We start from the raw sequence: 12,916 nt of genomic DNA on the forward strand, positions 1-12,916 counted from the left end.
TTTGGCTTCAGAACCTGCCTTCTTCACAGCTGTACTCAATCGAGATATCAGAACTTATACAAAACTAGTCAAATCAAACAAGTTAGATGAGTCAAATGGCCATGAATCTCTACTTGAGGCACGCCACATTTCACAGCTAAATAGAGTCATTTTTAAATAATGAAAAATATATAGACTTATCCACTCATTCCTCAGAAGACTCAAACAAGATAAAGAACTATTCTATCAAATGCACTAATGTTTAGTTATACAATAGCAGATAAAAATTTTAAAGATGATTTCCAGTTTTCTTTTCTATGAAAAGACGTAAGTTTTGGAGGAGCAAAAAATAATTAGTACTATTGGTAGTTACTGAGAAAAGCATACTGCCAAAGATGTAATAATGAAACCTTGTATTTTTTTTATATATATATATCTTGATATTTGTGTTCCTGAACATGCAATGCCTCCCTCAAGGGCACAAGGTGGCAAGAACATGGGCCTGGAACTAGAGAGGTGAAAACACACAAGTTAGTTCTGCCACTTAACAGCTTCTTGCTTTGGGGCAAGGCCTTCAGGTTCTAACCTCATGTTTCTTATCTATAAAATGGGTATAAAAATGATGGTTCTTCATAGTGTCCTAAAGTCTAAGTAGGGTCCTGGATGCAGTCTCCTGTTTGATGTTCCTGATAGAACTTCCCACTATTTGAAATAACCTTCATCTGTTTGTTTACCTGTTTATTGTTTGCCTCCCTATCTGGTAAAGAAATTCCAGGGGGACAGTGACTTTTCTCTTCCTTTTTCAAAGTTTTTGCCCATTCCCTCTTTAGCTATATTACCTATCTCATCTTTAGGAGTTGTCCAAACAAATACCATTGCAGATACAAACGATTCCTGGGTATAAATATCCTTAACCCGCATGAGTTCCTTCATGATGATTTATAATACAAAAAATGCTTACAGTAATTGCAAGACTGAAGTTGGTCATTTTTCAAAAGTTATATTTACTACATCTGCAGTATAAAGCATACAAGTCACTGTGAGAAGCTCACCTTGTAAGGCCATATATATATATTACCCTTATAAAACAAAACCCAGAAATACAGAACATCCTGACCTCTAAGTTTCCTTACTTGTTACTCAAGAAACTGATTTAGTATGCATAAATGTGCAAGAATTCAAAATATGCCACTGAGGGGAAATCTCTTTACACAACAATAGAACCAAACAAGCTCCTGTGGATTCAGAGGTTCAAAGCTAAGTCTTTATCAAAGAGCATTCTTTGGATAAAATGGTTATTATATTTCTGTTGGCCTTTAAGAAATCCCTCAAAATAATCTTGCAGCTGTTTAAAGTAGCTAACTCTACTGATACTGGCTGTGTCTCTGGTCTGCACCTAAGGAAGCTTGAGTTATGGAAAGCAAAGCTGATTTTGTGCCCATAAAAATGAATTATTTTTGAAAATACAGTTAATTTTTCATTTTGACTGATTTTTCTAACCTCACATGCTGACAGTATTTTAATGCCAAGCATGAAGTTTTAGACTCCCTCAAAACTAAGCAATGGGTGATACTAGGTGATCTTCACTCATTAGTCAGTCATAAGAGAAAGAGAAAATGCCAAAGGAGAGTTCTGATTATTATCTCAGAGGTAGGAATTTTCCTCGTCATAACCCCAAGTTAGCAGTGATGTTTACGTTATAACTTTGTTTATTCAGGAATAGGCTACTTTTTATAACTATTACATCAGGATTTGAACTACTTTCCTTTTATACTCTCAGATATGGCAGAGAAGAGGTGGCTAGGGAAACTGTTGAAATTCTCCCAAGTGTATGGTTAATGCATACTTACTTCATAGTGCTGAACTGATGATTTCCAAAGAAAAGTCCCCAAATTCTTATAGGTGGAAAGAGGAATATTCTGTAAGCAGTGTCAGTAATTCTCCTAGCCAAGATCATTACTCTATTATTAGCATACAATCTGGCAATGAATGGCTAACAGCAGCCACAGGGCGCTATAGGAGAGAGGGAGGGGGAGGGGGGAGAGGAGAAAGGGGAGACAAGGGGGAGAGAGGGTGAGGCGGGAGTGAGTGAGTGTGAGTGTGTGTGTGTGTGTGTGTGTGTGTGTGTGTGTCTATTGAGGGTGAGTTGAGAGATTTTTAAAATTCCTTCCCTGCATTCAGTCTTTGCTACTGCTTTTGACATGTATCAATAGACAATCTACATGTAGATAAATATCTAAAAAATATAACATTTGGAAAGTATACTAAATATAAGAACCATCCAAAGAATAGTTCTTATTGCATTTAATCCAACATTTATACCAGTTCTCCTTTTATATGTACTAGGTGCTAGAAAGAGTGAAAATCTATAGAGAGATAAATAAAACAGGATTTTGAACTCTTATATGGTTGATTCCAAGTATTAATACAAAAACATAGATTCATACCAAAAAAAAACCCTCTAACTAGGGATAAACTAATTAGCAGCAGCTACATAAAATTAATGTTTTTCAATTTTTTTTATTTTTAGGAACTGATTTGTTATTTTCTAATGATCAAGTTACCACATTTGAGTTAATACTTTACAGTCACTCATATAAAATTTTGATTATGAACACAAATCAGCACAATGACCATCTTTTTCCCATAAGATTATCAAAGTCTGTAAATCTCTTTTGGCTACCAAGAGCATGTGGTCTTCAACTCCATTTAATTTTGACAATTGAAATCATATAATCAGTTAGTCAAATATCAGCATGATGCTTCTGTCAACTTTAAAGTTCACTTCCGTAGGTAAGTGCCTCAGGCAAGAACTGCTGCTCTTGTCTAGGGTGTGAGAAATATGATTAGGCACCCAGGCTCTCCAAAGCACGGGGCTGACTCAGGAGCTGAGCCACCAACTAATTTGAGACCTTAATTTCTCAGTACCTCAGTAACCTCATTTCTAGGCAGATGATAATAATCCCCACCTCACAGGGTGGTGATGAGGATAAAATGACATCATTCACACATACTCCTTATACCAATGCTTTGCTTATGATGACTCCTCAGTGAGTAATTATTAACTATTATTAAAGTTTCTTTCCAAGTCTAATTTATTTTGCATTGTCCACCCTCGTCAATGCAATGCTCCTGTGTTATTCACTATATCATAGAAACCAGGTAGTGTTTCCTTTTTTTTCCGTTCAATCTATTTTCAAACTTTCTCTTTTTTTTTTTTTTTATTGTTTGGCTTTTCATACTTGTTTTCTGTTCTGTTCTTAAGATAAATTTTGAAAACAGGCAAACAAATCTGACTTGTGTAATATGATGGGTTGTGAAAAGTCCATATTATATACTTCGGTGATCCATATCTCTATCAGGATAGAGAACATTTCCATAAGCCCAGAAAGTTTCCTCTCATATCCCTTTCCATTTGATCCTTCCCTCAACTGCACAAAGGCAATGCCCTGAATTTTTTTAACCATAGATTAGTTGTCTCTGCTCTAGAAATTCGAGAATACAAAAACTCAAAAATAATGTTACCTTAACTCTTTAATTCATGAGGTATAAATTCCAAACAAATACCAACATATGAAATGTGTAATGAGTCAAATAAGATAATTCCACTTAAGCTTACATTAGACATCAAATTTGCTTTTACTACTGATATTTAATTTGAGCTGAAAATAAGTTGTCTTAAAGATTAAAACTGCCAGCATGATTTTTACCCGCCAAGTTCAGAATAGAGGAGTTTGAGTTCCCTACATTCCTCTCATTACTTAGGTATTAAAGAAGCCAAGGGGATATTACAGAAAAAAAAAAAAAAAACTTTGAGCATGAAACTTGACTCGTTTTCTCTCTCGATATATATATTGATATATTACACTTACATATAAACACATATTAGTATATAAACTTTGCTTTCATACTAATTTAAACATTTAAAAACAATTAGCTTAGATTTCATTTCTTAAATGTTTTCTCATCTCTGTATTTTAAGCTTTTCACACAGACTATTTTTTAAACAATAAAATATGTATATGCTTGAGATATTCAAGGTATTTTAGTTTGTTAATATTTTTGAAGATATCTTACTGTTTTAAAAAATACTAAGGATCAATGAATTAGTAGCAGCTGTATAGAATTAATGATTTTTCTATTTTTAGGCTGTTGAGCTGCACCCCACAGGCCTACAAGGCTTGTGCTTGCCCAGCTTCAAGACCAAAGAGCCCAGAGTCAGCGACAGAGCCATCAAAGGTTTAATGGATGGGAGATCTTACATGTCTGAAGCAAGGTTCTGGAGCAACAGCCCACCATGTATGCGGCTCACACCGAAGCAGGACAAAGCAGACAGGCTTCACTCCCACGGGCAGGGGGAGGTTACCACTTATAAGGGAAATTGACGGCAGTTTGGCTCATCAGTTACCAGGGAAACCAGCAGAGGGGCCCGCCCCTAACTGCCCCTTTGATAGGCTAGCATGGTGGCTAAAATTAGAACAATCATTAGCTGGGGCATGGGGCAAGCATGTAGGAAGGTCTGTCAGGTGAGTAGGGTATAGGTGAAGCAGGCACTGGTTGAACAGCGGACTTACAGAGAGCAAGAGAACAGCTATCTTGAGTGGCCTGACCATACATAGGTATTGATTTATTTTAATATAAAACTGACTACAGGGACTTCCCTGGTGGTCCAGTGGTTAAGACTCCATGCTTCCAATGCAAGGGGCGCGGGTTCCATCTGCGGTAGAGGAGCTAAGATCCCACATGCCGCACAGCATAGCCAAAAAAAACAAAACCAAAAAACTGACTACAACTTGCTGACCAAAATTTCCTAATTATGCTAATCAGTAGTTTAAAATTGTAAATAATGAACTGAAAAGCATACATTAACAGTTTTGGTGTCTATTTTCTTCACCAAGAATAATGAATCAGTGGGCTTTGCATTCTGTAATAATCTTCTTATTATTATTATTTTTTTTTTTTTGGTACGCGGGCCTCTCACTGTTGTGGCCTCTCCCGTTGCGGAGCACAGGCTCCGGACGCGCAGGCTCACCGGCCATGGCTCACGGGCGCAGCCGCTCCGCGGCATGTGGGATCTTTCCAGACCGGGGCACGAACCCGTGTCCCCTACATCGGCAGGCGAACTCTCAACCACTGCACCACCAGGGAATCCCGGGAGCCCCATGTTTTGTTTTGTGTTGTTTTGCTTTAACCATTCTTAACACGTAATTCTCAGATCCTAGCACCTGGTTTTTGTTTTGTGTTTTTAGCACCTGCGCCACCAGGGAAGCCCCTATAATAATCTGATTATTAACTGATGCCAATACTACAAACATTTCACTGAAGTCAGTATGCATTTCTAAATAAAAGAAGGCAACCTGAAAAACACTGACACATTTACCTTTGTAGGTTAGCTTGAGTCGTGGAATATTTTGCTTAGACGTTCCAGTGACTGGAAGAAACAGCATGGTCATGCTTAGCATCATCAGGGCATGAAAAAGGTAAAAATCATGGTTTCTGGACTTTGGTCTCTCATCTTTAGTAACAATCATGATGAAAACAATGTTCTGTTTCAAACAGCGTTAATTTAATCTAAAAAGAAGAAAAGAACTATTAATATAGCAGTTTGCAGATTTTCCTACACTTACTAAATTATAATTTTATGAATGTATGTAGATTTAAAAAAATACTTGCTCCTTGTCTCTTGTTCAGCTCTTAGAAACTGTTGCAAGGGAAACGAATCAGAACTGAGTAATAAAATTCAGGTCTGGCTTTACTCAGGACATAAGTACAGACCTAAAAAGTCAACTACTTATGTTAATTAGCAACTATTCTTCTACTAAAGTTTTTGTTTTGTTTTGTTTCATGCAAATATAGGAGTGACCAATTCTTTCTGTAACTTGATGAATTCTTGATCAGATAAGAGTACTGGTAGAAGCCTACACTTTCCCCATACCATTCTCAAAGGAAAAGATTCTCAAGCAAAATTTAATAAAAGCTGTCATTTTCAGAGAGTTCGTTTCTCACAAAACATATGTTAACAGTTCACCTAAAATTGGGACAACTGGACATGATCAGGTCGGGGCCACCAGTATAGATTTTAGGCCTGGGACAAGGCAATCTTACCTGCACCCTATACTACTCCACACAGGGCAGCACTGAATATAAAAACAAACTGTAAAATAAAAGGGTTTATAAGAGGAGGCGGTTTTTAACTAGGTTGCCATAAACAAGCTGCCTTGGTTGTCTTCGTTAAGACACGGAATAAATCAAAACACACATATTTCAAACTAAGCCTGGTAATAATAATTACAAATAATATTCGTTGAGTATTTACATGAACCAGATACTTTTTAAGAAGTGTGTTACATAGATCACTTAATGCTGTTAAATTCATTAAAGAAGTAGGTCATTGACTGAGGTGGCTCTAATGCCATGGTAGCCCACCTAATCAAACAAAATCTAAGCCTGTAAATGCCTCAAAGCTACGAACTCAGAACTCTAAGAACAACCAGTTAACTAGGCTTTAAGCTATAGCCAATAAAATAATTTCCTTTCTTTGTTTCCTAAGTCTTCGCCCTAATATCCTATCAGTGGGGTGCTCCTAACCACTTCCAGTTTGGTGCCGCGCAATTCAAACTGATTTTTACTCAAATAAACTCTTAAAAATTTTAATATGCCTCCGTTTATTTTTTAATCAATGCTAATGACGGTCAAGAAAGATAGGTAATTATTTTCCTCGTTTTACAGATGAGGAAACTGAGGTACAGGGTTTGATAATTCTCTCAAGGTCATGCTGCAAATAAGAGATGGATTAAAACATTTGTTCTGGACTTCAGCTAGAATCAGCCTCCTTAGCCCCTAAGTCTTTAGGTGCTTTTCATTATGGCAGAATCAAGTGACCTTCAACTCTTGATGCAGTCTTCAACTTCTCTTCTTTCTCCTTGACATCTTCTAATAAATAGCCCACAGAAAGGATCTTGCTATGCGTACTTCCTGGGAGGATTCCAGATGTGGTACCTGCTTCAAGTGCCAATAATTTCTTGGTAACAGCTTTAGCCATAATAAAAAAGTATTATACTTTAGTATTTTTGTAATTATTTAATATCAAAATAAATATGTCTATATGGCTTAGTTTTAAGAGAATGTCTAAATAAGAGTATTTTTCTTATGGTAGATCAAGTCTTTACTAAAATGCCTCAATGACTTTGAATCAAGGTTCCTTAAACTTACCTTAAATCTCAGAAGTTAAGATCAATCTGGGAATGTGAAATAAAATAAAATATAGGGATGTATTAATTTTTTATACAAGACAAACATTCTAAGAATAGACTACAAATTGTATGTTGTTTCTTCATGAAACGTTGAATATGAAGGCTTAATAAAGTATATTTTCTCAGTTACTTTAATTACCCGTAGGAAGTACCAAACTATTCTGTCTTTGTGTGTAATCCATGCATATTTAGTTATTTGATTTAGAAGATTACTACAAATGAAAAGAATCAAGTTCATTTAGATACTCATTTAAGAATATCGTAGGTCACACATATTTTATTCACATTTACTTGACATATGTGAATGTGTCACATATAACATATTTTATTCACATTTGCCACATATAACATATTTTATTCACATTTACTTGACATTTCTTGATGAGTTCACCTAATGATATAATTTAAGGGAAAACAGGAATGTCTGTCTGACCAAAAAGATCTACACTATTAGCAGTCCTTAATGAAAATTCTAGTTTTAAAAATTTCAGTAATATATATTTTAAAATAAAACACTAATAAAGCCCTTCTGTAAATAACATTTAAAACAAACTCTTAAAAAATAAAGCGTTGTATTATTTCAAAACTAGTAGGAAAACACATATGCTATTGGCAAAAAACAGAGTCACTTAACTGGTCTACAGAAAAATTTATCAGGATTAGTTTTAAGTTATGTGAGTTTTAATTTACTCACTGTCTTAAGAAATGCATGTTTGCAACTTTTCAATTTTACATTTACACAAGTAAAACACAGATGCATTCTCTGAGTTACAGATTCTCCTTAAATACTTACTGTTTTTTTGCAAATAAGAATATGCATTTAAGAATATATAATACACATACACTTATGGTCATTAACACCATAACTCATCTCCAATGATTTATTAAAGTGAGAAGAAAGATAAGATTCTTATTTGAAAGGAGCAGTTGATTATACACAAATAAAGTATCATGAAATAATTGCTAAAATCGAGATATTTATAAGATGCTATGGAAGGCAGCTCAAAGGAGTATCATATAGGTTTAAGTAAGACAAGGATAGTTTCATAGAGGACAGAGAAAGGAGAATAAAAAGCAAAAAGAGACATTTCCAGGTAACAATGATACCTAGTTAAGGGTTTCTGAAAAGCTGGAAGCATGATAGGCCTGCGAAGGGTGAGACAATGTAGCATAATCCAGTGGAGTGAAAGAGAGAGGAAACCAAAGAGGGATTCAGCCTAATGCTTAAATGTGCCTCATGCCTGTTCTGGTAGCTAATATACAATATTAGGACTCAGACGATGCTGTTATTCCACACTGCCTTTGGTCTTAGATCATATGTGCTGGTTTCATCCATATTCATCAGTGCTTCTCTAATCCCACTTGCCTGTTTCTTTTACTTTTCCCTATGTCCACATGTTAGCAGAAGATCACAGCAGCTCCACAGCTTTGCCACACAAACATGTATCCTTCCACCTGCCCATACCCTCCACAAAGAGTGAAAGGTTAGTTGAATATAGAGATTAAGTATATTAAATTTCTCATTAGGTTTAGTTTTTCTGAGCTTCTGGACATACGTAATACTACTTTTTTTTATGACATGTAACAATGCATGTAATGTGAATGTATGTTTATGTACACACGCGAAAGAGAGGAAACTTTCCGTGTGTTCATTTTATTAGCAATAATGACCTCAGTACAGGACATTTCCTGTGAATTAATGACCAGTTGAGGTTAATGGCCCTTAGCTATGTATTGAGATATCTACTCCTCCAACTGGTCATTAATCGCTAAGACATGCCCTGTGGTCCAACACTATAAGTTAAGAAGATTGATGTTTTGGTTTCCAATGAACAGTAGTCACACTGTTCCTTGTTACCTAACTCATTAATATTGTTAAATAACTTAAAAATCAAAGCACTGCTTTCCTTGCTAGTATGACATTCCGATAAGTGCCCACACGTGCTGAACCATTTGTTGAGGGTGAGGGACAAAATAAAACAAAAATTCTGAAACTCCTGGAACTTTTTTTTAAACTTTATATATTTTTCTCCTAATTCTTTGTTTTTCCTCCCAACAATCCTTTGAATTCAATAGTTAATCTTTTAATTGAGATAATTTATGGGTGAAATGTATTGCCAACAACGTCTCCAATAATCTGTTGATATTTTGCTATCTTCCAGTGCATGTCAGCGTGTGTATCTGTGTGTTTTTTGTACCTACACATGTGTGTGTCCCGCATCTGGGAGGAATTACAGAGAGAAGTAGGTGTGATTTAACCTAAAGTGGGTGGATTTGGTGAATTGCATAGGTTATACTGCATGCTACTGTCTGTAACAAGCTCGACCTGGAGCCAATTAACTGCACATAATCTGTTCCACATGTTCACTGGGACAAACAGCACCCTTGGGGATCTTCAGATGTGGAGCCAATGGGGAGTGTTGTGATTATGAGAGATTTTTACACACTGTTCCACTAAATCAGAGCTCCAAATGCATAATCTCACACTCAAGAAGGCCTTGTGCCATTTCCCAAAGGAATACAAAGAGTCCAGAACTTATTAGATAGATGGTAAATCGTCAAAAATATTATTTGAGGAGCAAGGAATAGAAAATTTTACATGTGAACTTCATTGATTTCTCTTATTTATATCTATTTGTTGCAAGAACGTATAATTATAGTGAAAAAATAGACCATATGCATAGGAAAAGAAAATACATGATAAGTCTTCACACCTGAAAACCTTGAACTTAGACATAGGATCATTTCTCAGGTATGTGTGTGCTTGTGTGTGTGTGCGTAGGTTGGAGAAGGGAGAAAAAGAATCCTTGATTTCTTAATTTATAAAGAGTTACTTGTCCTTCATACCTTTGTGGTGGTGCACATGAGGTCACTTGAGAATTTTTTATCTTACTCATGAGACACAAAGAGCTATGACCATCCCCAAATTAAAGGTACTACCAGTATAAACTCACTTTAGCCTAACTGTAACTCATATTTTTGAGTTATTGTTTGATCAGATGGTTTTCCTATAGAGTACATAGACTGATCAATTTAGTAACATTGCTTCCTGGCAGGGAAATGGAACATAGCGACAAAGAACCAAACAGAAATTATAGAATAAACTTGAACAACAAAGAGACAACATAGGCAAACAAGGAGAAACTTTATGTTTGCAGAGAGATATCTTACATTCCATTGATCAAGTGCAGTGACATCAAAGCAGAATGCAAGTGAGATGAATGAAGGCTCACTGGAAGGGTGCTTGGAACGCTAAAATTGTCATTTACATTTATTTTATGTCATCCGTTTCCAATTTCTCTTTCTGTGTTTTCTAATATACATGATATTCTACTACTTTAGTACCATCGACAGTATGCAATCACTGCTCAAGTGTACAGTATTATTACCAATGGATGGAATTTATAGGGTAGGAACTTTTGGTTGATGAATTTGAACTGTCCATTAATAGACTTCATTGCCTTCAGATGTCACAAATTCTTCATCAATTGATATATTCCACAGGAGTCTGTCAGACCATCTGATTTTTCAGAGATCATGAAAAAAGAGACTTACATGCTAAACTCTATGTCAGTAAGAATAAATTACAGTAATTCCATTTTTATTTTGCAGTGGTTTAAACACAATGTTTGTATTTCTAAAATACACTGAAAGTATATTGTTGTATAAATCCCTGCTCACCAAAGCACCAGTGTTACATGTTACTTGAGCTTGGAAGACTTATAGCCTTGTACTTAGAGCCAGATCAAATTCTCCACGATCTTACCTCTAATGAATCCAGCTCAATAAAAAATAATAGAATAATGAGATTTCAGAACATACATGTGTAACATGTTAGATTTAATATCGTGGGTTACATTTTTTTCCTGAACATGACAGTAACAGCAAAACCATGCTTACATTGTAAAGAAGTCCTAAAGAAATCAAGTGCCTCTGACGCCCAAACTGCTCAAATAATTAACACAGTTAGAAAAAATTAGTAAGACATGACTATAAATGACTTTGCTAGCCATCTTCTTTTGCCTATATCTCATATTAATTGGCTACTCAAAGCAGATCAGTAATGGTTATCAATTTGTTGGGTCAGAGAAAGCAACAACAGCATAATCATAGTTTGTTTCTCTTTAAATTTGAATAATCCACAATTCAAAGGTTTAAGATTTTTCTTTCCAAATTCTCATTTTTTAGAGAGCATTTTGATCCACGCATCTTTTCATGACCAAGATAATCTTATCCCTCACGCTTTGGAATTCTGACATACATTTTGAGAATTATAGGATATCTTGTCAAATTTTAATGTCTGCCTTTTGTATTCAAAATATAAATGTATATTATTTAAACTGATTGTTTTTTAAAACTTAACATCCTACACCTCAAATATTCTGATACGTGCCCTCGGCAGTTTAAAAAGAGATTTTTAAGTAAATGAAATATTGAATAAAGCAGAGTAGGAATTACTGTAATTAAGAAAGCAGAACAATCATATTTTCTTGAAATAAAAAGAGTTAACCATGTGTCTGTTATTGAGAAGTTTCTCTATTTTATTCCTTTTATCTTTTAGGAATATCATTAGCATCAAAACAGAATCATGTTCTGGTAAATATCCAAAAGCTTTAACTTTCTTTCCTAAAGCACACATTTAGCTATTAATTTAGACATTGAGTTATATGCCCAATAAAAATTTTCCCAGACTTTACAATACTGATCTACTATTTCTGCTATGTGGGCAATAAATGGATTTACATCTTTTAAAAAATTGACTCTTCAATGATCGAATACACAAATTTTCTATATACAAATTAATTTATTGGCCCCATGGTCTCTGTATCAGCAAAAATAATTGTGCACCTCATGTAGCTTGTCTTTCAAAGCAACATAGGTATCTTATTACACTTAAAAATATTCTCATGGTGCTTTTACTTCAGCAGCACTTACAAGGACGGAGCAGTGCAAAGACACACAAAGAGAAGAGCACAGCACCAGCATAGGAATGACAGACAAACATGTACAGTTAAGAATTTCTTTTTATTTCCTGACCTGTGTGGTGGTGCTGTTTTTTACAATTTTCACATGTATGTTATATTTTCCAATTAAAAATATTTATTGAAAAGATTAGTTACGCTACAAGAAGGAAACAAAGGTTTTTTTTAATTGCTTAGTGGATACTTTACAGGACTGTGAGACAAGAGATTCATCATATCCTCAAAAACAATATACAGAGGTTATTAGCTGCCAAGCTGTAAAAATGATATCAACCTATTGTATAAAACTACTTATGTACAGGAAATAGTAAAGTAAGTTCCTATAGCAAAACTAAATTATAACATGGGTTCACACTATATTTAATTTAGGATCTAAAGGTTGTAACTATTGGAAACTAGTAAATAATACTGAACTAATTAAATTACGTTTTTAAGGCATGTGATATAGAACAATTATAAGGATTCTCTTTAAAACTCCTAACACTTTTAAATAAACAGACCAAGAAATCCAATCGAATTGCCAGCAACTCCAGTATCTAAAAGCAAACTTCTTAATCTGAAAAACAGCACAGAGCAGAAAAAATGTGACCCTGAACCTCATATTCCCATAAATTCTCCAGGAATGCAGGTACTTCTGAGACCAAAACACTTATGATAAGTTAAATGACTTTTTTAAAAAGAAAAAGGATGTGCTAAACACAT

The 12,916-nt window shown here is 35.0% G+C and overlaps 1 protein-coding gene across 1 annotated transcript in view; it reads right to left on the reverse strand.

The window, feature by feature from the left end:
• Positions 1-12,916, reverse strand: part of SEMA3D (semaphorin 3D) — a 209,660-nt gene that overhangs the window by 132,286 nt on the left and 64,458 nt on the right. Inside the window, exons 3-4 of the mRNA XM_060020342.1 lie at positions 7,192-7,217; positions 5,360-5,550 (exon numbers count right to left, since the gene is read on the reverse strand). Of these exons, the coding sequence (XP_059876325.1) occupies positions 5,360-5,510 (151 nt within the window). The 5' untranslated portion in view covers positions 5,511-5,550; positions 7,192-7,217. The remainder of the gene's footprint in view (positions 1-5,359; positions 5,551-7,191; positions 7,218-12,916) is intronic.

The sequence above is a fragment of the Delphinus delphis genome, chromosome 9, assembly GCF_949987515.2.
Source record: "Delphinus delphis chromosome 9, mDelDel1.2, whole genome shotgun sequence".
Lineage (NCBI taxonomy): Eukaryota > Metazoa > Chordata > Mammalia > Artiodactyla > Delphinidae > Delphinus > Delphinus delphis.